Source organism: Neomonachus schauinslandi, chromosome 2 (genome assembly GCF_002201575.2).
Source record: "Neomonachus schauinslandi chromosome 2, ASM220157v2, whole genome shotgun sequence".
In the NCBI taxonomy this organism is placed as follows: domain Eukaryota; kingdom Metazoa; phylum Chordata; class Mammalia; order Carnivora; family Phocidae; genus Neomonachus; species Neomonachus schauinslandi.
This window is the reverse complement of record NC_058404.1, coordinates 36,539,019-36,566,061: the sequence shown is the minus strand read 5'-3', so window position 1 is coordinate 36,566,061 and position 27,043 is coordinate 36,539,019. Positions and strand designations below refer to the sequence as shown.

The following is a 27,043-nucleotide window of genomic DNA, read 5'->3' as shown; positions in this document are numbered from 1 at the left end:
ATAGATAGATAGATAGATAGATAGATAGATAGATAGATAGATAGATAGATGATAGATAATAAAGAGATAGAGAGATGGAGAGATAGAGATATCTTTCTTCAAAATTTCCTTTGTGGTTCAAATCACCTAGTTCCTTGGGAGAGCACTTTACCATTATATAAGTTTCTTTCCTTGTATCTTTGTGTTGCCTTTCTTGGAACCAGTAGTTATTGTATGTTTATTTTGGGAGTGGATAATCTCTTTGCAACACCTTTTTACACAGAAATTAGAGTAGGCATTTACCTGTTACCATTGAGAAAAGGTTGACCCACCCGGCTATTTACATGAGTATCCTGCATATTTTCTCTGTCAATTGTTCTTTCTTCTTCTGATATAGAAATGACATGCTGCTGCCATTGCTGTTGTCTCCACCTTCTTCAGCAAATGATTCTGTGTATATTTTGTACCATGGTTTTCCTTTTTTTTTTCAACCTTGGTGCACATCATCTTTCAATGGTTTCATAGTTACTGGATCTTCATGACCCTTTTTTGGGATTTTCATAAGCTATCCTTGTAGTTCCTAGGTGTGAATGCGTGTATCTGGCCATGTGTATCTGCATGTGTGATTTAAATTGTACTCATATGCCAACTTTGGCCTTTAATGTTCATAGCCGTATGTATTTATTTTATATTTACTAAGAAAACTGTGGATATGGAGTGAGAGAGGGAAGTGTAACTTATGTTCAGTCTGCTTTCTTCTTTCTCAAATGAAGATCCCATGGACTTTGAATGTTTCCCTTTATTATTTTGTGGAAACAATTCATAACTTTAATTCCAGACAACTTATCTGATTTTTTTCTTACAGTATTCCTTATCTCTTTCTGTAATCCTTTAAAATATTTATACTAAAAATCACATTATTTTTTTAAATCACAATTATGTATCAATATCTATTTTTTAGTTTCCAGAAAAATACATATATGGGAAATCAAATTATAATAAATACCTTCACCAAATAAATCTGTACATTGTTTTATTCCACTTATACAACTTCCATTCAGACAGAGCCATTGATTCTCTCCACATGGATGCCCATTCTGAACAAAAACATTATCTTGACATGTTGCAGATGATCCATTGCAATATTCAGGGAGATCACATTCATCAGTGGGAGGCCTACATATTACTCCTTTTGCTGAATACTGATGGGATGAAGTAAATGACATTGAATAAAGCAGAATGTGAACATATAAATATTATAAAGAAGATGACTTTGTTCATGTAGGTAATGTAGAAAATTTAAGAAGGCTCTTACTTGACAATTTGTACAGCATATACCAGTATCACAGATTGAGCCAGCTTTTAGTGTACATGTGGCAGGATTGCAGCATGAGTTTGACTTAGCATCACAATCCTGAAAGGCAAATCAAATTCTCTGAAGTATCTTCCAACTTTTACTTGCATGAGGTAGATATTTTAATGATAACAGTATATTATATAATATACAGATAGATGCTTAATTCACATGGCAAACATAAAAAGTAAAGCCACTTATTCATTGACATAACAGATATTTATTAGTTACTACTCTATGCTGTACTGTATATCCCTAGTGTAGGTTTGATTATATTGGTAGTAGGATTTTCTGAAACCCTGGAGTCCACCAAAGGCAAGACATCAAGCTCTCTGGTGCTTGTAGACAAAGAGATAGTTAAATACAAGACATAAAGTAAACAGAAACTATGATTTATCAGTTTCATTATAGTGACTAATTCCTAATCAACTCTTATGAATCTATTGTGTTCTAATAAGTCTGTAACTTTTATAGGATGTCCAAAGTTTACTTTACTTTTAATCCTCTAAAGACAAAGAGCTAGAAAATAATATTTCTAAACGTGATGGAAATTATCACCTTTATATCACTTATCTATATCTTATTATGCCTTGGTTAATGCTATGATTCCATCCATGACCAGTGATTTTGTTTTTAAAAATTCAATTACTATGCTTAATAAAAGCAACAGATAAGAAAAGAGAAGGCTATAGAAACAATGCTTACACACAGACACACAGACACACAGACACACTTACTTTTTAAATTCCCCAGGATTTGGAATAGGGTTAATTGGACAAAATTCTCAGTAAATTACACAAAAATAAATCATGAATTTCACTAATTTTAATATGAATTATAGCATAATACTTACTAGGGTAAACTAAATTTGCAGTATTTTCCAGAACTATTCTGCCTAATCAATGTCATTGTTATTGCTATCTATATGGGATTCCAAAGAATAAAGTTATATCACAGGGACTGGCTCAATTATATGATAGTTAATAGAGCTAACATACACAACTGTGAATTTTTACTAGAAATTTTCAGAGTTTCCATTCAGATCCAAACAAGAAAGACAAATTGGTACTGAGAAATAATTTCTTAAAAACAAATCATCCAACTAGGTATCTAAAAGCTCACTTTCATATTGGGGAGGGTATACACGTGTGACTTTAGCTACTGCTGTAGGGAACACTAAAGTCCTTTCATGTCTCGATTTTCTTACATCCAAATGCCCATTATTAAGTCTCAGGATCTCTCTCCCTTATTGCATTCCTTTTACAACCTCCCTCTAATCCAGCAGCTTTATCTAAGACTTTTGTGGGTTAGAAAACATGTTTTTATTGATTATGTATGGTCCAAATATCTTTTACTTAAATACTGACCTGTATTAAAATAGTCAAAGCCACAAATATACCTCATTTTCTTGTCGACTTGTGAGAACTTTATATATTTATTTTCCTGAATGCCAGCAGATCTTAGGTTTGGAAGAAATATGGGTGTACCTTATTTTATTGTGCTTCACTTCATTGCACTTTGCAGATATTACATTTTGTACAAATTGAAGGTGGCAACCCTACATTAAGCAAGTCTATCAGTGTCATTTTTCAAACAGTCTCTGTGTCACATTTTCGTAATTCTTGAAGTATTTCAAACTTTTTCATCTTATTCTATTTGTTGTGGTGATCTGTTTTCAGTGATTTTTGATGTTACTGTTGCAATTTTGGGGATTGTCATGAACCATGCCCATATAAGACAATAAACTTAATTGTGTATGCTCTGACTGTTCCACTGATGAGTTGCTCCTCTCTCTCCCTCTTCTCAGGCCTCCTTATTCCCTAAGACACAACAACATTGAAATAAGGCCAATTAATAACCCTACAATGACCTCTAAGTATTCAAGTTAAAGGAAGAGTCCCATGTTTCTCACTTTAAGTCAAAAGCTAGAAATTATTAAACTTAATGAGGAAGGTATGTTGAAAGCTGAGATAGACCAAAAGCCAGGACGCTTACACCAAAAAGTTAGCCAAGTTTTGAATGCAAAGGAAAAGTTCTTGAAGGAAATTAAAAATACTGCTCAGTGACACCTGAATGATAAGAAAGCAAAATGGCCTTATTGCTGATGTGGAGAAAGTTCTAGTGGTCTGGATGGAAGATCAAACCAACCATAATATTCCCTTAAGCCAAAGCCTCATCCAGAGCAAAGCCCTAATTCTTTTCCATTCTATGAAGGTTGAGAGAGGGGAGGAGGCTGCAGAAGACCCTGAAGCTGGCAGAGGCTGGTTCATGAGGTTTAAAGAAAGAAGCTATATCCACCACATAGGAAAGCAAAGTTAAGTAACAAGTGTTGATGTAGAAGCTGTACAAGTTATCTAGAAGATTGACTAAGATAATTAATGAAGGTGACTACACTAAACAATAGGTTTTCAATGTAGATAAAACACCCTTCCATTGAAAGATGTCACCTAGGACTTTCATAGGTAAGGCGGAGAAGGTAATGTTTGGCTTCAAAGTTCCAAAGGACAGGCTGACTCTCTTGTTGGGGGTTAATGCAGTTGGTCACTTTTGGTTGAAGTTAATACCAATTTACCATTTCAAAACTTCTAGGGCCCTTAAAAATTATGCTAAATCTATTCTGCCTGTGCCCTATAAATGTAAAGTCTGGATGACAGCACATATGTTTACAACAAAGTTTAGTTAATATTTTTTTAAATTTTTATTGTTATGTTAATCACCATACATTACATCATTAGTTTTTGATGTAGTGTTCCATGATTCATGGTTTGTGTATAACACCAAGTGCCCATGCAATACACGCCCTCTTTAATACCCATCACCAGGCTAACCCATCCTCCCACCCCCCTCCCCTCTAGAACCCTCAGTTTGTTTTTCAGAGTCCATCGTCTCTCATGGTTCATCTCCCCCTCTGATTTCTCCCTTCATTCTTCCCCTCCTCCTATCTTCTTCTTCTTTTTTTTTTTAACATATAATGTATTATTTGTTTCAGAGGTACAGATCTGTGATTCAACAGTCTTGCATAATTCACAGCACTCACCATAGCACATACCCTCCCCAATGTCTATCACCCAGCCACCCCATCCTTCCCACCCCCCACCACTCCAGCAACCCTCAGTTTGTTTCCTGAGATTAAGACTTCCTCATATCAGTGAGGTCATATGATACATGTCTTTCTCTGTTTGACTTATTTCACTCAGCATAATACCCTTCAGTTCCATCCACGTCATTGCAAATGGCAAGATCTCATTCTTTTCAATGGCTGCATACTATTCCATTGTTTATATATATATATACCACATCTTCTTTATCCATTAATCTGCCAATGGACATCTTGGTTCTTTCCACAGTTTGGCTATTATGGACACTGCTGCTGTAAACATCGAGGTGCACGTACCCCTTCAGATCCCTACATTTGTATCTTTGGTGTAAATAACCAGTAGTGCAGTTGCTGGATCATATGGTAGCTCTATTTTCAACTTTTTGAGGAACCTCCATATTGCTTTCCAGAGTAGTTGCACCAGCTTGCATTTCCCACCAACAGTGTAGGAGGGTTCCCCTTTCTCCACATCCCCGCCCACATCTGTTGTTTCCTGACTTGTTAATTTTAGCCATTCTGACTGGTGTGACGTGGTATCTCATTGAGGTTTTGATTTGGATTTCCCTGATGCCGAGCGATGTTGAGCACTTTTTCATGTGTCTATTGGCCGTTTGGATGTCTTCTTTGGAAACATGTCTGTTCATGTCTTCTGCCTATATCTTGATTGGATCATTTGTTCTTTGGGTGTTGAGTTTCATAAGTTCTTTATAGATTTTGGATACTAGCCCTTTATCTGAGATGTCATTTGCAAATATCTTCTCCCATTCTGTCGGTTGTCTTTTGGTTTTGTTGACTGTTTCCTTTGCTTTGCAAAAGCTTTTTATCTTGATGAAGTCCCAATAGTTCATTTTTGCCCTTGCTTCCCTTGCCTTTGACGATGTTTCTAGGAAGAAGTTGCTGCAGCTGAGGTTGAAGAGGTTGCTGCCTGTGTTCTCCTTTAGGATTATGATGGACTCCTGTCTCACATTTAGGTCTTTCAACCATTTGGAGTCTATTTTTGTGTGTGGTGTAAGGAAATGGTCCAGTTTCATTCTTCTGCATGTGGCTGGCCAATTTTCACAACACCATTTGTTGAAGAGACTGTCTTTTTTCCGTTGGACATTCTTTCCTGCTTTGTCAAAGATTAGTTGACCATAGAGTTGAGAGCCCATTTCTGGGCTCTCTATTCTGGTCCATTGATCTATGTGTCTGTTTTTGTGCCAGTACCTTACTGTCTTGATGATGACAGCTTTGTAATAGAGCTGGAAGTCCGGATTTGTGATGCCGCCAGCTTTGCCTTTCTTTTTCAACATTCCTCTGGCTATTCGGGATCTTTTCTGGTTCCATACAAATTTTAGGATTATTTGTTCCATTTCTTTGAAAAACGTGGATGGTATTTTGATGGGGATTGCATTGAATGTGTAGATTGCTCTAGGTAGCATTGACCTGTTCACAATATTTGTTCTTCCAATCCATGAGCATGGAACGGTTTTCCATTTCTTTGTGTCTTCCTCAATTTCTTTCATGAGTATTTTATAGTTTTCCGAGTACAGATCCTTTGCCTCTTTGATTAGATTAGCAATGTCCACAATAGCCATACTATGGAAAGGGCCTAGATGTCCATTGACAGATGAATGGATAAATAAGATGTGGTATATATATAAAATGGAGTATTATGCAGCCATCAAAAAATGAAATCTTGCCATCTGCAATGATGTGGATGGAACTAGAGGGTATTTTGCTAAGCGAAATAAGTCAAACAGAGAAAGACAAGCATCATATGATCTCACTGATATGAGGAATTTGAGCAACAAGACAGGATTATAGGGGAAGGGAGGAAAAAATGAAAATGAAACAAGACAAAAGCAGAGAGGGAGACAAACCATAAGAGCCTCTTAATCTCAGGAAACAAACTGAAGGTTGCTGGAGTGGAGGCAGGTGGGATTGATAGGGTGGCTGGGTGATGGACATTGGGGAGGGTATGTGCTATGGTGAGTGCTATGAATTTGTATAAGACAAGACTGATGAATCACAGACTTGTACCCCTGAAACAAATAATACATTATATGTTAATAAAAAAAATTAAAAAGAATATTACATAAATTTAGTTGATTAAACAGCAGCAGGGTTTGAGAGGATTGACTCCAATTTGAAAGAAGTTCTACTGTGAGTAAAACGTCATCAAACACCATCACATGCTTACAGAGCAACTGTTCTTGAAAGAGTCAATCAATGAAGGAAACTTCATTGTTGTCTTATTTTAGAAACTGCCACAGCCACCCCAACCTTCAACAATCACCAGCCTGATCAGTCAGCAGCCATCAGCATTAAAGCAAGATTATGACCTGTTGAAAGCTCATATGATCATTAGCACTTTTTTAGGAAAAAAAAAGAAAGAAAGAAAATGTATCAGCAAGTGTATTTACCAAAAAAAAAAAAATTTTAAATTAAGATATGAACCTTGTTTTTTAGACATAATTCTATTTCACACTTACTTGACTATAGGATAGTATAAATATATAACTTTTATATGCACCAGGAGACCAAAATTTATTGTGATATTCGCTTTAATGTGGTGGCCAGGAACCAAACCCACAATATCTCTGAGGTATGCCTTTATTCAGGAAGAACACTCTCAAGGAAGAAAGTAAAACCTAGGATGACTCAGAGAATTAATGATCTTGAAAATCACCTGTTTGGATAATCTACATACCACTAAATCCATATACTGATATATAAGTGCACTCATCAGCTTATTACAATATAAAATGAGTTTGATGTATTAGGGAAAATGGCAGCATTATACTATAAAAATTTGTTTATGATTTTTTATGTAATTCTGCTATATATTCTTCCAAATTAGTACTAACCTCTGCACTTCCACAGTCACATTGTTCTCCTTGTTCCACTTGTCCATTACCACAAACAGCAGCTTTGTATGATGGATCTAAGTGTGGCTGATTTTGAAGACATTGGGACTTTGGATTTGAAATAAAATGTGCAAAATCCTCCATGCTGCAGTTACTAAAGATCTTCACACCACTGGAATGACTAAACACATATCAAACTTCAAATTTTTATGTAAGTATTGCTTCATAAATCACCTAGACTGGGAATAAAGCTATTTAATAGGATTCCACAAGAGTCAAATGCTCAATTTTGTTAGTGTCAAACCTTCATTTTCTGTACAAAGGAAATCAACTGTGCAAGAACTTATATTAGATATTTTAGTTTGAATTAATAACATTTTATTGTTTCTTATATTACACTCACTCATGACATTATTTTCTCTTACAGCTCCTACCTCACAAAGTACTCCATCTGTTTCATTTGTTGCTTCTTTTTCTTTTCATGACTCTTAAATATTATAAGAGCGTGTATTAACAAAAGAGATTGGGCTTTTTGCTTCTTTTATCTATATTTATTCATAGATAATCTTATTCAGTACTGCATTTTGAATAACACCTATACCTGACAGCTCAGATAGCTGTTTCTCTAACTTAAATATATTGTCTAAACTCGAGTCCAGTATCCAATTCTTTATTCAAACAGAGATAACATTTCTAAGCACACATCTAAAATACTACTCTTTTAAATTTACTACTCTTTATTATTTATTTATTTATTTATTATTTATTTATTTTAAATTACTACTCTTTATTCTTTTAGTGACATTTTTCTTTAAAATATTTATTAACAACTGAAATATTATTTATTTGCTCATATCTTCTCTTAAGAGTTTTTTAGCTCCAGGAGAAAAGGCATTCCAATCCCCTTCTTCTCTAGCACAGAGTACAGATCTCAATGATTTTTTATTTTTAAATAAATGAGTCTATGTGGAAACCATCTGTTGTAAATAGTACATTCTTTGGTTTCTGTCACATTATGACTTTTGTTATTCTGAATAGTATTAACATGTGAAAAGATTATATTCATAAAGTTTATAATTTGATGAAGGATATAGGTAATGTGAAGTTGTTGGATTTTAAGGCAATAGACTCAACTCATAGTCCTTTGGGTTAGGACAGGGAAATGTTATTTACATGAGGTTCATGAACAAATTGGGGATTTTTTAATGAATTACCAATTTTTTTTGGAGGTCATATCCTGGTTGAACATACTCCAGTTATAATAACCACAAATAATGGATTTATTGTTACATTGCAAATAATTCAGATGATTTCTATCTAAATACCCAAAACCAAAAGATGAAAAAGTGATACAGCATTATATTATTTAAAACTAGGTAATGCAAGATATGTTTATTATGTGTAATTGGTTTATAAGGGATACACTTCCTAGTAGTAAAATTAATGTTGTCATTGAAAAAAAGTATCAATCATAATTATATCCAACTAAAGAATTTCTTTGCAGCTTGAATCTTTGCAAACATTTGTTGGACATTCCCATTCTCCATTCTCTCATTTTTCCTTGATAATAGAACTTCTGATTTTCAGTTGAATACAGGACTTGTACAATCATTACATTTCTTGGCCTTTTGTAAAGTTAGGCATATGGGGTGCCTGGGTGGCTCAGATGGTTAAGTGTCTGCCTTCGGCTCAGGTCATGATCCCAGGGTCCTGGGATCGAGTCCCACATCGGGCTCCCTGCTAGTTGGGGAGCCTGCTTCTCCCTCTGCCTCTGCCTCTCTCTCTCTCTCTCTCTCTGACTTTCATGAATAAATAAATAAAACATTAAAAAAAAGAAATTATAAAGTTAGGCGTATACATGTATAAAGGTCAGATAAGTGGTCTAAAGCAAAACCATACGTTTAAATTCTAGAAAATAATGTTGACAGCCATGTTTTCATTCTATTGGTGACTCTAATTTTGGTTAAATGTTATAATTAAAGCTTCCATCATGAGCTATGAGATGATCTTGGATAAGAAAGCCACTGTGTAGAAATTAATGTGAAATTATACAGTGAAATGCCATGCAATTAATAAAATGCTAATTTCCCAAAATAAAATAAACTTTTCTTTAAGCCATTATTACTTTAGGATTTCTGTAACTTGGACTCAAATCTAAATACAAATGCCATCCCAATAAATACAGATCTCAATCAGGATGTTGCTGTTTTAATCACATTTCACCCATTTTCTCACCACTCACTACAAAATTGCAAAGCATTGACAGCAGGAGGCAGTGTTCTCATTACAGTGAGGTATAGAATACTGGAATAGATCATCTTTTGCTTAATCCATAAACAAAACATGTGTCCAATATCTGTATTTTTTAGAAGAAGCAACACTCAGAAATAAGATGAATAAAACCTGTGTTCAAATATACCTCTGGAGAAGTTATTAGAGCATTTCAATTACTAACTGAAAAAAAAAATACAACACTTCAACACATACTCTGTGAAGTTTGTACAGCATGGAGATAATCAGGCAAAAATGGGAAACAAAAGGATAAAAACAATTACTATTATTAAATAAGTCACAATGAACTTCAAGATATGTACATCTAAAACAATAAATATCAAATCAGAACTTAATAACAAAAAGGCATCTAGGTGATCCACAAATATTTGAAAATCAATTGACATACCTCTAAACCAACCCACTAGACAAAAAAAGAATCACAAAGAAAATGAAAATATTTTAACCAAATAAAAAATAAATACAAAATACCAAAATGTATGGTATATAATTGAAGCTGTGGTTAGAGGGAAATGTATAGCTTTAAAGGGCTTACACAAAAAGAAAAAAGGTTTAAAATTAAATATTTGCATTTTCACATTAAAAATCTAGGGAAAAAAATAGTTTACCCCAAACTATGCATAAAATTAAGAAAATAAACTGGACAAGTGATGAGAGCTAATTAAATTAAAATACAGTCTTTAAAAAAATCAATTAATTTGATAAAAACCCAAGTTGGAATGATTAAGAAAAAAAAAAGAGAAGGGGCACCTGGGTGGCTCAGTCGTTAAGTGTCTGCCTTCAGCTCAGGTCATGATCCCAGCGTCCTGGGATCGAGCCCCACATCGGGCTCCCTGCTCCGTGGGAAGCCTGCTTCTCCTCTCCCACTCCCCCTGTTTGTGTTTCTGCTCTTTCTATCTCTCGTTCTGTGTCAAAAAAATTTTTTAAAAATCTTTAAAAAAAAAAGAGAAAACACAAATTATATCAGAGATAAAAGAAGTAATATCACTAGAGATTCCAGTGACTTTTAAAGAAAAATAAATGGAATTTAGGCTTGGGAAGATGGCAGAGTGGGAGGACCCTAAGCTTACCTCATCCCATGTTTACAACTAGACATCACTCTCATCCCATTAATAAACCAGAGAGTGATCCAAAGACTGGCCGAATAAACCCCATAACTAAATGTAGAGAAGAAGCTACATCAGAGAGATTAGGAAGGGCAGAAATGGTGGTCAGGAGCTGCCCACAGGAAAAGGGACGCAGCCAGCTCTGAGAAGGGAAAGCACCAGGGGGCCCACATGTGGGGTGGGGGGGGGTGAATCCCCATAACATCTGCTTTGAAAAGAGGCTGAATTCCATGAGTTTGTATAACCAGCAGAACTTGGAGCCTGGAACTTCAAAAGTCAGCTGACTCAGCACTGGGTGAGCAAGGAGGGTGAGTAATAGACGGGTCCTCAACCTTAAAGAGATAGCAGCTCTCAGAGAGACAACATAGAAGTGACTGTTTGCAGAACAGAGAGGCAAATGAGAGGGAGATCAGTTTATACTAATTTCAGAGTGTGATGGGGGACTTCTCCAGCAACAAAGGATTTGGCAGTTGCCATTTTCCTCTCTTGCAATCTAGCATAAACACAGAGGCACCTGTGGGAGATGGCACGGCACTGATACATGCTACCTAACTTGCTAGCAGTGTTCCCTGCCCACAAATTCTTCTGAGGAACCACACAGTCCAAGCCTGCTGGCCTCAGCCCTGGGCTCAGTGCAAGTTTTGTTAACTCCACACATGCCCCATGCAGCTGCCTCAAGAATAGAGTCACACAAACATATGCCATGCTGGGTGGCCACCACACTGTAAGGGACCTGGCCTATGACTAGCAGCTCAGTGCAAATTTTGCTAACACCACTGCCCCACCCTTGAGACCTCTTGCAGTCACATCCCCTCAGAGCCAGCCTGCCTGGGTCCCATTAACACCACAGAAAGCAAGCACAGCCCACAACAGGCAGAGCCAGTGCAGACATCTGGACTGAAAGAAAAAGCAACTCAAACACAACAGCATGATGCAAGCAACACACATAAGAGACTCCCTTGAAGTGCCAGGTTCTGGTGATCAGGGGACCCTGCACTGCAGGGCACTACAGGACTTCTTCTTCATAAAGCCACTACTTTCAAGAGCAGAAGATGTAACTGACTTTCCTAACATACAGAAATAGACACAGAGAGGTAGAAAAATGAGGAGACAGAGAGATATGTCCCAAATGAAAGACATGACAAAATCATAGCAGGAGATCTAAGTGAAACAGAAATAAATAATATGTCTGATAGAGAATTTAAAATAATGATCATACAAGGACACACTGGACTTCAGAAAAAAGTGGAGGATATTATTAAGAGCCTTGACAAAGAGATATAAAATATCAAAGATGAAGAAGTTAATAAATGAAGTTAAAAATACAATAGATGGAATAAACAGAAGACTACAGGAAGCAGAGGAATGTATCAGTGACCTGGAGTACAGAGTAATGGAAAACAAGCAAGCTGAACATGTGAGAGACAAATACTGCATAATGAGAATAGACTCAGAGAACTCAAAGACTCCATCAAGCATGATAACATTTATACTATAGGGACCAAAGAAGGAGAAAAGAGAGAAAGGGGAGGGAGGCGCAGAAAATGTATTTGAAGAAGTAATAGCTGAAAACTTCACAAATCTGGGGAGGGAAACAGAGACCCAGATTCAGAAAGCAAAGAGTTCCAAAAGAGGTCCACACGAAGACACACACTAATTGAAATGGTAAATTAAAAAAAAATAGTGATAAATAATTGTAAAGGTGGCAAGAGAAAAGAAGACAGTTACATGCAAAGGACACTTCATAAGGCTATCAGGCTTATTTTTCAGCAGAAACTTTGCAGGCCAGAAGAGAATGGCACAATATATTCAACATGCTGAAAGGGAAAAATCAGCAGCCAAGAATACTCTATCGGGCAAGGCTATCATTCAGAATAGAAGGAGAGATAAAGTCGGGAAGAAGAAAAGATGGTGGGGGAGTAGGGGATCCTATACCAACTACTCCCCTGAATTGAGCTGGACCAGACCACTCTGAACACCCACAAAATCAGCCTGAAATGTAAGAAGATAGATTTGGATCTCTACAAACAGAATATCGCAGGTGGTTGGTTTCAAGGTATGAAGTGGGGAGCCCTGATTCCATGGGCAGATGTTGGAAGATAAATGGAAAGGGGAGGGAGACTTCAGGATCCTGCACCACTGGTGAGCAAAAGGGAAAGAACTTTAGGACAGCCCCCCCCACACTGAAACCCGGAGCTGCATGGCTGCAGGTGTAAACTGAGGGCAGCTGGTGGTTTTAGAAGCACAAAGGGCAAAGATGTGTCCTGACCTGGAGGCTAGGACAGGGAGCGCTGCTGAGGGGCGCACAACTGAGGACACTGCAGTTTATAGCAACACAGACAGAAATGGAGATAGTGTGACCTGGAGAGCTCACTGAAGAACAGACTGTGATCTCTCTGTTCTGAGGCAGAGGGTTGGAAAGTCTCTTCTGTTCTGACTCTCAGAAGAGATACAGAAAGCCACCAGGGAAACCCGCCAGAGAACAATAGCCCACCCAAAAAAGGTTTTCACTGACCACCCCCCAGGGGGCAGAGCAACTCTGCCCAAACAGGGTTACCTAAGTAACAGCATGGCAGGCCCCTCCCCCAGAAGACAGGCTGAGAGAACAAGAGGCTGACAACCTTAACGTCCCTATAAAACAGGTGCATATTCCTTGGGTTGTGGTCAATAACTTGGACTCTGTACATTCCCTGAAACACCCCTCTTAGAATGACTAAGAAGAGGAACCCCCAAAATAGGAAAGACTCAGACACTGTGACTTCTGCCACAGATTTACAAATGGATACAGATATAACCAAGATGTCAGAAATGGACTTCAGGGTAACAGTTATGAAGATGATAGCTAGAATGGAGAAATCGATTAATGGCAACATAGAGTCTCTAAGGGCAGAAATGAAAGCTGAACTGGCAGAACTTAAAAATGCTATCAATGAGATTCAAAGCTGGGGGCATCACATTGCCCGATTTCAAGCTATATTACAAAGCAGTGATCACCAAGGCAGCATGTTACTGGCACAAAAACAGACATATAGATCAATGGAACAGAATAGAGAGCCCAGATATGGACCCTAAACTATATGGTCAAATAATCTTTGACAAAGCAGGAAAAATATGCAATGGAAAAAAGACAATCTTTTCAATAAATGGTGCTGGGAAAATTAGACAGCCACGTGCAGAAGAATGAAACTCGACCATTCTCTAACACCATACACAAAGATAAACTCAAAATGGATGAAAGACCTCAATGTGAGACAGGAATCCATCAAAATCCTAGAGGAGAACATAGGCAGTAACCTCTTTGACATCGACCACCGTAACTTCTTTCAAGATACATCTCCAAAGGCAGGTGAAACAAAAGTGAAAATGAACTTTTGGGACTTCATCAAGATAAAAAGCTTCTGTATAGCAAAGGAAACAGTAACAAAACAAAGAGGCAACCCACAGAATGGGAGAAGGTATTTGCAAATGACACTACAGACAAAGTGCTGATATCCAAGATCTATAAAGAACTTTTCAAACTCAACACCCAAAAAACAAATAATCAAGTCAGAAAATGGGCAGAAGACATGAACAGACACATCTCCAAAGAAGACATACAAATGGCCAACAGACACATGAGAAAATGTTCATCATCATTAACCATCAGAGAAATTCAAATCAAAACCACACTGAGATACCACCTTACACCAGTTAGAATGGCAAAAATGGACAGGGCAAGAAACAACAAATGTTGGAGAGGTTGTGGAGAAAGGGGAACCCTCTTACACTGTTGGTGGGAATGCAAGTTGGTACAGGCACTTTGGAAAACAGTGGGTAGGTGCCTCAGAAAATTAAAAATAGAGCTACCCTATGACCCAGCAATTGCACTCCTGGGTATTTACCCCAAAGACACAAATGTAGTGAAAAGAAGGTCCATAAGCACCGCAATGTCCACAATAGCCAAACTATGGAAAGAGCCGAGATGCCCTTCAACAGACGAGTGGATAAAGAAGATGGGGTCCATATATACAATGGAATATTACTCAGCCATCAGAAAGGATGAATACCCAACTTTTTATCAACATGGATGGGACTGGAGGAGATTATGCTAAGTGAAAGAAGTCAAGCAGAGAAAGTCAATTAGCATATGGTTTCACTTATCTGTGGAACATAAGGAATAGCATGGAGGACATTAGAAGGAAGGGAAAAATGAAAGGGGGGGGAATCGGAGGGAGAGATGAACCATGAGAGACTGTGAACTCTGAGAAACAAACTGAGGGTTTTAGAGGAGAGGGAGTAGGGGGATGGGTTAGCCCGGTGATGGGTATTAAGGAAGGCACATATTGCATGGAGCACTGGGTGTTATATGAAAACAATGAATCATGGGGGCGCCTGGGTGGCTCAGTCGGTTAAGCAGCTGCCTTCGGCTCAGGTCATGATCCCAGGGTCCTGGGATTGAGTCCCGCATCGGGCTCCCTGCTCTGCGGGGAGCCTGCTTCTCCCTCTCCCTCTGCCTGCTTCTCTGCCTACTTGTGTTCTCTCTCTATCTCTCTGTCAAATAAATAAATAAAATATTTTAAAAAAAAAAGAAAACAATGAATCATGGAACACTACATCAAAACTAATGATGTACTGTATGGTGACTAACATAATGTAATAAAATAAAATAAAATTTTTTTAAAAAAGAAAGGAAAGATAAAGCATTTGCCAGACAAACAAAAGTTAAAAGAATTAATGACCACTAAACCAGCCCTACAAGAAATTGGAAGGGAGACTCTGTGAGTGGAGAACAAAAATCATAAGTAAAAGTAAGAAAATAGGAAGAACAAAAGCCAAAAAAAAAATGAATTATATCTGTAAAGATCAGCCAAGAGAAGCAGAAAGTAAAAAGATGTGAAGTATGACATCAAATACCTAAACATGGAAGGGAGAGGAGTAAGAATGAGTTAAAAATTAGGTGACTATCAGCTTAATATAGACTGCTATATGGAGATGTTCTGTATAAATTGAACAATAACCAAAAAAAAAAAAAAACAGTAATAGATTAAAAAAAAAGGTTTTCCTTACTTGGATTCATCACTAAAGAAAACCAGCAAAACATGACCAAGAGAAAGAGAAGAAAGGATCAGAGAAAATCTACAAAAACAATGAGAAAACAACTAACAAAATGGCAATAAATACATATCTACCAATAATTATTTTGAATGTAAATGAACTAAATGTTCCAATCAAAAGGCATAAAGTGACAGAATGTATATAAAAAAGACCTATCTATATGCTACTTACAAGAGACTCATTTCAGACCTACAGACACCTGTAGATTAAAAGTGAGGGGATGTTGAAATAACAGCTATTGGCAAGGATGTGGAGAAAGGGGAACCCTCCTGCACTGTTGGTAGGAATGCAAACAGATACAGTCACTCTGGAAAACAGGTTCCTCAAAAAGTTAAAAATAGAACTACCCTATGATAAAGCAATTGCACTAGGTATTTACACAAAGAATACAAAAACACTAATTTGAAGGTATACATGTACCCCAATGTTTATAGCAGTATTATCTACAATACCCAAACTATGGAAACAGCCCAAGTGTCCACTGACTGAAGAATGGATAAAGAAGAATGGATATATAATTCCATTATATATCTAATGGAATATTACTCAGCCATAAAAAATAATGAAATCTTGCCATTTACACCAAGGATGGAGCTAGAAAGTATAATTCTAAGCCAAATAAGTCAGTCAGAGAAGACAAATACTATGTGATTTCACTCATATGTGAAATTTAAGGAACAAAACAAAGGGGCAGAGGAAAATTAAAGAGAGGCAAACCAAGAAAATGCTCTTAATTATAGAGAACAAACTAACGGTTACCAGAGGGAAGGTGGGTGGGGGAATGGGTTATATAGCTGATGAGAATTAAGGAATACACTTGTGATAAGCACTGGGTGTTGTATGTAAGTGTTGAATCACTACATCGTATGCCTGAAACTAAAAATAAATAAATACACACATAAATAAATAAATACATAAATAAATAAATATAAAATAAAATAAAAAGAGGGTATGGAGAAACATTTATCATGCAAATGGATGTCAAAAGAAAGCTGGAGTAGCAATACTTATATCAGACAGCATTGACTTTAAAACAAAATCTGTAAAAATACACAAATTAGGTTATATAATTATAAAAGGAATAATCCAATAAGATAGAACAATTATAAATATTTATGCACCCAATAAGGGAGCATCCAAATACATAAATCAGTTCATAACAAACATAAAGGAACTAATCAATGGTGACACAATAATAGTAGGGGACTTTAACATTCCACTTACATCTATGAGTAGATCATCCAAACAGAAAATCAACTAGAAAACAGTGGCCTTGAATGACACATTGGACCAGATCATTTTAATAAACATATTCAGAATGTTCCACCCTAAAACAGCAGAACACACATTCTTTTCAAGTGCACACAGAACATTCTCCAGAATAGATTACATATTAGCCCACAAAACATGCCTCAACAAATTCTAAAAGGTCAAAGTCATACCATGCATCTTTTCTGGTCACAACACTATGAAAATAGAAATCAACCACAAGAAAAAATCTGGAAAGAATACAAATACATGCAAGTTAAATAACATATTAAACAGTGAATGGGTCAATCAAGAAATCAAAGAAGAAATCAAAAAGTACATGGAAAAGAACAAAAATGAAAACACAATGATCCAAAACCTTTAGAATACAGCAAAAGCAGTTCTAAGGGTGGAGTATGTAGCAATACAGGCCTATCTTAAGAAACAAGAAAAATCTCAAATAAACAACCTAACCTTACACCTAATGAAGGTAGAAAAAGGAGAACAAATGAAACTCCAAACCAGCAGAAGAAAGGAAATAATAAAGATTAGAACAGGAATAAATGATACAAACTAAAAAACAAACAAACAAACAACAACAACAACAACAGATCAATGAAACCAGGATCTGGTTCTTTGAAAAGATCCACAAAATTGATAAACCTCTAGCCAGACTCATTTTAAAAAAAAGACTCAAATAGACACAATCGCAAATGACAGGAGAAATAAAAACCAACACCACAGAAATACAATTGTAAGACAATACTATGAAAAGCAATATAATTGTAAGAGAATATTATAAAAAGCTATATGCCAACACATTAGGCAACCCAGAAACATGGATAAATTCCTAGAAAAATATAAACTACCAAAACTGAAATAGGAAGAAGTAGAAAACTTGAACAGAAGAATAACCAGGAAGGAGATCAAATCAGTAATCAAAAAACTTTCAACAAACAAAAGCCCAGGGCCAGATGGTTTCACAGGCAAATTCCACCAAACATTGAAAGAAGAGTTAATATTCTTCTCAAACAATTCCAGAAAAATAGAAAATGAAAGAAAACTTCCAAATTCATTCTATGAGGCCAGCATTACCCTGATACCAAAATCAGATAAAGACTCCACTAAAAAAGAGAAATACATGCCAATATCACAGAAGAAAATGGATGGAGAAATTCCTCAATAAAATACTAGCAAATTGAATCTAACGGTATATTTAAAAAATCATTCACCACAATCAAGTGGGATTTATTCCTGGGTTGCAAGGGTGGTCCAATATTTACAAAGCAATTAACATCGGTAAGAGAAAGGATAAAAACCTTTTGATCATTTCAATGGACACAAAAAAAGCATTTGATAAAGTACAACATCCATTTATGATAAAAGCTCTCAACAAAGTAGGGATAGAGGGAACAAACCTCAATATAATAAAGGCCATATATGAAAAACCCACAGTGAATATCATACTCAATGGGGGAAAACTAAGAACTTTCACTTCAAGGTGAAGGACTAGACAAGGATATCCACTCTCACTACCTTTATTCAACATAGTACTGGAAGTCCTAGCTACAGCAATTAACAACAAAAAGAAATAAAAGGCATCCAAATTGGTAAAGAAGAAAACTTTCACTATTTGCAGATGGCATGATACTACATACAGAAAACCTGAAAGACTCCACCAAAAACTACTAAAACTGAAAAAAAGAATCTGAGGTTATAAAACCTATATAGGATATAAAATCAATGTACAAAAATCTGTTGCATTTCTATAATAAGAAACCTGCAAAAAGAGAAATTAAGGAACCAATCCCATTTACAATTGCACTTTAAATAATTAGATACCTAGGAATCAACCTAACCAAAGAGGTGAAAGCCCTATACTCTAAAAACTATAGAACATTGATGAAAGAAAGTGAAGATGACACAAAGAAATAGAAAGACATTCCATGCTCATGGATTAGAAGGATAAATTTTGTTAAAATATACTACCTAAGGCAATCTACACATTTAATGCAATCCCTATCAAAATACCAGCAACACTTTTCACAGAACTAGAACAAACAATCCTAAAATTTCTATGGAACCACAAAAGACCCTGACTAGACAAACAATTTTGAAAAAGAAAAGCAAAGCTGGAGGCATCACTATTCTAGACTTCCAGTTATATTACAAAGCTGGAGCAATCAAAACAGTATGGCACTGGCAAAAAATAGATACATAGAGCCATAGAACAAAATGCAAAATCAGAAATAAACCCACAATAATATGGTCAATTAATCTTCAACAAAGCAGGAAAGAATATCCAATGGGACAAAGTCTCTTCTACAAATGGTGTTGGGAAAACTGGACAGTGACATGCAAAAGAACAAACCTGAGTCATTTTCTTACACCATACACAATAATAAACTCAAAATGGCTCGAGGACTTCAATGTGAGACCTGAAACCATAAAAATTCCTAAAGAGAACAAAGGCAGAAATGTCTCTGATATTACTCACAAGAACATTTTTCTAGATATGTCTCTGAGACAAACTAAATAAAAGCAAAAATAAACTATTGGGACTATTTCAAAATAAAATGTTTCTGCAAAGCAAAGGAAATGATCAACAAACTATAAGGTAACCTAGAGAAGATAGGGAGAGGATATTTGTAAATGATGTATCTGATAAAATGTTAGTATCCAAAATATATAAAGAACTTATAAAAAACAAATAAACCAATTAAAAATAATAATCCAATTAAAAAATGGGCAGAAGACTTGTACAGACATTTCTCTGAAGAAGACATCCAGATGGCCAACAGACACATGAAAAGATATTATACATCACTCATTATCAAGGAAATGTAAATCAAAACCACAGTGAGATATCACCTCACATCTGTCAGAATGGCTAAAATCAAAAACACAAGAAACAAGTTTGGGTGAGAACGTGGAGAAAAGGAAACCTGGTGCACTATTAGTGGGAATGTAAACTGGTGCAGTCACTGAGGAAAACAGTTTGAAGCTTCCTCAAAAAGTTTAAAATAGAACTACCCTATGATCCCTTAATTGCACTACTGAGTATTTACCCAAAAAATACAAAACACTAACTCAAAGGGATACATGCACTCCTATGTTTATAGCAGCATTATTTACAATATACAAATTATGGAAGCAGGACAAGTGTCTATCAATTGATGAATGGATAAAGATGATGTGGTATATATATATGCAATGGAATATTATTTAGCCATAAAAAACAAAATCTTGCCATTTTCAATGACATGGATGGAATTACAGAGTATCATGCTAAGCGAAATAAGTCAGTCAGAGAAAGACAAATACCATATGATTTCACTTGTATGTGGAATTTAAGAAACAAACGAGCAAAGATAAAAAAAAAGAGAGAGAGAGAGAGACAGAAACAGAGACAAACTAAGAATCAAACTCTTAACTATAGAGAACAAACTGATGGTTACCAGAGGGGAGGTGTATGGGAGGGATGGGTGAAATAGGTGGTGGGGATTAAGAGTGTACTTGTCGTGATGGGCACTAAGTGATATGTGGAATTGTTGAATCACTGTATTGTACACCTGAAACAATATAATGCTGTATGTTAGCTATACTGAATGCAAAATTTATGACAAATTAATTAATTTCAAGGAAACATTTTTTTAAATCTCAACTAAATATCCTCATATCTTAAAAATTAATTATTAAACACCTTTCCAGAGAGAGAAGTCTAAGTCCATATGGCTTCACTGATGAATTCCTATCAAATAATTTGTGAAGAATTAATATCAATTTTCCAAATCACTTTCAGGAAATTTTAGGAGGCTAATATCACCCTGATAATGAAACCAGTCAAAATAATTACAAGAGAAAACAACTAAAGACCAATGTCCTTCATAAATATAGAGGCAAATATTAGGGAAGAAATATCCAGCAACAAGTAGGGCAATACACGAAAAGGATTATTCATCATGTCCAAATGTGGTTCAACCCAGGAAAACAAGTTATTTAAACAATTGAAGATCAATAAAATGTATTTCAACATATCAACTGAAAAAAGTAAAAACAACAATAACAACACATAATCATCTTGATACATAATGAAATCTTTTTTTATTCTAATCATCTTGATACATAATGAAATCTTTTTTTTTAATTTTATTTATTCATTTGAGACACAGAGATACAGAGAGAGAGAGCATGAGCAGGGGGGGAGACAGAGGGAGAGGGAGAAGCAGGCTCCCCGCTGAGCCAGGAGCCCGACGTGGGGCTCGATCCCAGGACCCCAGAATCATGACCTGAGCCGAAGGCAGATGCTTAACCATCTGAGCCACCCAGGCGCCCCGATACATAATGAAATCTATTCATGACAGAAACTTGGACAAAGAATAAAAAAAGAACTTCCTCGGGGCGCCTGGTGGCTTAACGCCTCAGTCGTTAAGCGTCTGCCTTCGGCTCAGGTCATGATCCCGGGGTCCTGGGATCAAGCCCCGCATTGGGCCCCCTGCTCCGCGGGAAGCCTGTTTCTCTCTCTCTCCCACTCCCCCTGCTTGTGTTCCCTCTCTCGCTGTGTCTCTCTCTGTCAAAATAAAATAAATAAAATCTTTAAAAAAAAAAACTTCCTCAATCTGAGTAAAAGCCTCTATGAAAATCTTTCAGCTAATATATTTAATGGTGAAGGATTAAAGATTTGCTCTTAAATTAGAAGCAAGAAAAATAGCCACTCATTCCATTTCTATCTAACATTGTATTAAAGGTCCTAAACACTGTAGTAAGGCAAAAAATAGGAACTGAAAAAAAATATGAAGATTGAAAAAAATGTAAAACTGTATATACAATATATGATTGTACAAGTATAAAATTCTAATAAAGCTAAATTAAAATTCCAGAATTAATTTAGCAAAACTGTAGGAAACAACCTCAATGTAATCAGTAAAATTTCTGTATACTTGCTACAAACAATTGGAATTTTATAGTCTTATATATAAAGAGGTGCAATTGGAAAGAATAGTATATGCCAATCTATTTATACCTAATAATTTCCCCAAAGAAAACAATTGAGGAAACACTGCACTTTGAAGATTTCTAACCGTGATGAGAATAATTCAGGCATCTCAACAAAGTAAACTACTTTCAAAATTGAACAAAGAATATTTGACAATATTTAAGAGGAAGTGGAGGGTCCAAAAAGCTATTAATAGTTCAGGTCTTCCAGCCCTTCCTATCATTTCCTCACCATCATAACCATTATTATCATTGTAATCTGTATCACAAATAACATATCATTATTGTAAAAACTGTAATGCAAAGATAAATAAATATTTAATAGGCAGTGTTCAACATTATTAAGAAGTACATACACTGCCATCTATCTATACTTAGATTAACCAGAAAAATGAAAATAAAACAAAAACAAAACAAAACAAAGGAATGAATTTAATTGTAGGAAATTTATTTGGGACATGATACTAGGAAACAGGATTAAAGGAGTAGGAATACAAAAAGAGAGAATGAGGAAAAGTCAACATAAGTGTGTTTTATTGAGATGACAATTATGGCTCCATTCTGCTGGGACCACAGAGAAGTACAGAATATTTAATGGAATTGTCCTTAGATGGTCAGGAAGCTGGTGTTCCAATAAAGTGGTTGAAGCCTGCCCCTGTGAAGAGGTCATTACCTTTATTTTAAGGCCCCTTTTACATATTTTGCCTAAGGAAGAAGCTGATTGACATTAGTGAATTTTAAAATGTTGACCTGGTCATTGAGTACTTCTTGTGGGACTTGAACTTAAGATAGATATAAAAATCTGCATACTTTGTGTCCATCTAAATCAATTCACATGCTTCTTCCACCTAACATATTGAAAGTAGCTATTATTGAAATAAGACAAGGTTCTTTTTCCTTTCCAGCCAGTTTTAGGGAACTCCCATGTAGCCATTGATGTGAAGCGATTGAGAAATATTGGTGCAAAAGATATAGGTGACATGGAGCTCTGGGATCCCTGTTCATATTATTTACTTACACTGTCTGGATATTTTTAGTTAGCTACCAGATATGCCATATTGGTCATTAGGTAGATTAATAGGCCCGCTTGACCTTATAATTCTAGAGATCTGAATATACCAAATTAAGATGAAAATAATCAATTTTAGTAACATTGTCACTATTTCCTGGATGCATGCTCAACTCTACAAGTGTGCAGTAGCCCACCAAGAGCTTCAAAGAACTCTAGGGACCTGCACTACAAATTTCTTATATTTGTCAGAAATTCCACATGTAACCTAATCTATCAGGAATAGCTTTACTTTTATTGTATCTTAATGATCATAAGTGCCAAGGAACGAACATTTTGCATCACAGCATGGACCTGTAGCACCCTCTCTCTATATCATCTCCTGCTAAAGGCATCCCTGTTGTCGCCAAATCATAAATTGTTCCAGGTCCATAATTATTTAAAAAGCCTTGCTTTCTATAGCCCCTTCTTTTTTGTTGTAGTTTCAAATTTATATTCAAATTCTAGTCAGTTAACATATAGTGTATTGATTTTAAGAGTAAAACTTAGTGATCCATCAAGTGATGTCCAGTGCTCAACACAAGTGCCCTCCTTAATACCCATTACCCATTTAGCCCATCCCCCATCAACCTCCCTTCCAGCAACCTCAGTTTGTTTTCTCTATAGTTAAGAGTATGTTTTATGCTTTGCCTCCTTTTGTTCCCTGTTCATCTGTTTTATTTCTTAAATTCCACATATGAGTGAAATCATATGATTTTTGTCTTTCTCTGATTTATTTCTTTTAGCATAATACACTCTAGCTCCTTCCATGTCATTGCAAATGGCAAGATTTCATTCTTCTTGATGGCTGAGTAATATTCCATTGTATATATATACATATATATGTATACACACACATATCCTCTTCTTTATCCATTCATCAGTTGATGGACAGTTGGGTTTTTTCCATAATTTGGCTATTGTTGATAATGCTGTTCTATAGCCCCTTCTGAGAAAACTATTTTCATATGAGTCTCTGCCAAATCAGAGCCTGAGATAAAAATTTGATTGCAAGTATTCTTAAGAAATGATTGTGGAAGCAGAAGTGAAGGAATGGAGAGAATGTGATGTTATCAACTTTGTTGCTGTAGGCAATGGGGCTTGATTTTCTAAGACATATGAGAAGCAGAAAATGGCTGTGAGAAATGTCATTCAGAAAGGCTAAAGGCTAGCTCTAATCATTGAGTGGATGATGGTTTCCCTAAACCCCCTATTTGGTCCTAATTCTATGAAATCTCACTGTTGTACTCTAAGAATAATGATGATAACATCAAATTCACTAGGTCTTTGAGGCATGTCAAGGATACTGCAGAAAGGCCTTCTCTAGTAACAGAAAAAGCTGAATAACAGCACCTCTGAAATCACTCCTGATTTGCCAAGACTTCAGGTTGAGAGGGCAAAATAAAATTCATGCAGACAAGACCAAACTAATAAATCATTCTTTTATAGTGTTCACAAGCCTGTATTTAGCTTATCAAATCATGCATTAGATTATAAAATCTGGCAAGTGACTTAATGATAAGTGTAGAAGTAGATAATATATGACAAAGCAAGTGTGGTATCAGATTACAAGGGACAGTGAGGTAGACATGCAGCATTGGGCATTGTTGGATGCAGCTTATATTTGACCATTAGTAATTATTTTAGCAGCCTAGACTTTTTTAAATTAATTACACCAAACTTATTTTTATATAAACTAGGTATATAAAGCATATAAAAGTAGAGCATCTTACATTGCTTCTGGGTTCATTATGCAGACAGTTCCTGAGCACTGGCATTTGTTAACATCATCATAAGCTACTCCCATACTAAGGCTCAGTAACTGAGCTATAATAACTGCAAGCGATTCCAGACTTATGGTTCTGGGGTGCTGGAAAAAAAGAACACACATGTACACACTCACATTCTAGAAGATGATTCATTTACCTGGAAAATAATGTAATTATTAAAAATAGTCACTCAATAAAATTGAATAGAGGCATCTCATATATTAACCACAGGTGTGCCATCCATATTGGTCTAACATGTTACAGGTACCATTAACAATATAAGAAAAGCATAAAAAGTGAGATCTGAAATTTTACCAAAATGTAAATGCATGGTTCACTTGGTGGCATCAGGGCAAGAAAAATATTGCCACAATAACTTGTTAATTATATATAACAATTGTTATAGTCATATTTGTACTCACAGAGGAAAATCTTTAGACACACATACAGTGTCAAATTATTAACAGGTTATGTTCATTTATAATTTAATTACTTTGGGATATTTTATGTAAATCTTCCATACATTTAAAAAAATCATAAATTAACCCATTGAATTAAGCTAAATAATGACTGAAATTAAAAATGCTGGCTTACCATGGTGTTTAAACTTCATTTTCAAAACTAAAGTACCTTTATAATTTTTCTTTTTGCGAATATAGGATACTTATTATAGCACATTTTAACCATACTAAAACATACGCAGTTTAAGAAAAATCCAAAAATCACACTATCCCCTTATGTAGATCTAATAGCATTTTGTTGAATATACTTCAAGATGGGTTTCTAGGAATATATTTTGGTATCTTCTGTTTGTCTCTCTCAATCAAACCTGCAGCTCTCTAACCCAGAAGGTAACACCAGTAGATTATATTAAAGGGTTCCTTTACCCTCTGCTTTTAAATTGATTTGGTCTAAAGAGAGGAACAGGCTAAGAAAAGAGAAGGGTATTTATTACCATCACTGCCAGGGTACCTATAACTGTCTGAATCCTTGAGTGGAGGCCTCTACCTTCTGTCTGTGACCCTAGTAAAATGACATTGTCCTTTCCTTCAAGTCTGAGTGACAATTGAATTTTTTTTATTACTATCCCTAAAGTATGGCAAAATTCCTATATCTTACATACATATTAACAAATGGTCCCTTTATCAAATTACCACAGGTTAATGTACCACCCATTCTCAGAAAGAGAAAGGGAGAGGGAGGAAGAGTAGGAAAGAAATTGAAGGATTCTGAGGATTCTACTAAATTTCAAGAATTTAAATAACTGGATATTATAAATAATAATATAATAGTGTGTTATATTATTACTGTAGTTATTTATAAATTTTCTTTTTTGCAGGATAATGTAGAAAAGGTCTAGCAGTTATTCAATCAATATATCTCTACAATCATATCTTTTTTTCTTTTCTGTTATTATGTTATATTAATCAACACACATTACATCATTAGTTTTTATTTTTATTTTTAAATTTTTTATTATGTTAATCATCATACATTACATCATTAGTTTTAGATGTAGTGTTCCATGATTCATTGTTTGTGTATAACACCCAGTGCTCCATTCAATGCATGCCTTCCTTAATACCCATCACCAGGCTAACCCATCCCCCCACACCCCTCCCTCTAGAACCCTCAGTCTGATTCACAGAGCCCATAGTCTCTCATGATGCCTCTCCCCATCTGATTCCCCACCCTTCATTTTTCCCTTCCTGCTATCTTTTTTTTTTTTAACATATAATGTATTATTTGTTTCAGAGGTACAGGTCTGTGATTCAACAGTCTTACACAATTCACAGCGCTCACCATAGCACATACCCTCCCCAATGTCCATCACCCAGCCACCCTATCAATCCCACCTGCCTCCACTCCAGCAACCCTCAGTTTGTTTCCTGAGATTAAGAATTCCTCATATCAGTGAGGTCATATAATGCATGTCTTTCTCTGTTTGATTTATTTTGCTCAGCATAACACCCTCCAGTTCCATCCACATCGTTGCAAATGGCAAGATTTCATTTTTTGATGGCTGCATAATATTCCATTGTATATATATACCACCTCTTCTTTATCCATTCATCTGTCGATGGACATCTTGGCTCTTTCCACAGTTTGGCTATTGATTGCTGCTATAAACATCGGGGTGCACGTACCCCTTCGGATCCCTACTTTTGTATCTTTGGGGTAAATACCCAGTAGTGCAATTGCTGGATCATTT

At 35.8% G+C, this 27,043-nt stretch overlaps 1 protein-coding gene across 1 annotated transcript in view; it reads right to left on the bottom strand.

Annotated features, from left to right (window-relative positions):
• LOC110573097 (disintegrin and metalloproteinase domain-containing protein 2-like) overlaps window positions 1-27,043 on the bottom strand; it is a 150,499-nt gene that overhangs the window by 51,421 nt on the left and 72,035 nt on the right. The window contains exons 11-14 of the mRNA XM_021681526.1: window positions 24,796-24,932; window positions 7,280-7,460; window positions 1,295-1,393; window positions 986-1,181 (exon numbers count right to left, since the gene is read on the bottom strand). Coding sequence (XP_021537201.1) covers window positions 986-1,181; window positions 1,295-1,393; window positions 7,280-7,460; window positions 24,796-24,932 — 613 coding nt within the window. The remainder of the gene's footprint in view (window positions 1-985; window positions 1,182-1,294; window positions 1,394-7,279; window positions 7,461-24,795; window positions 24,933-27,043) is intronic.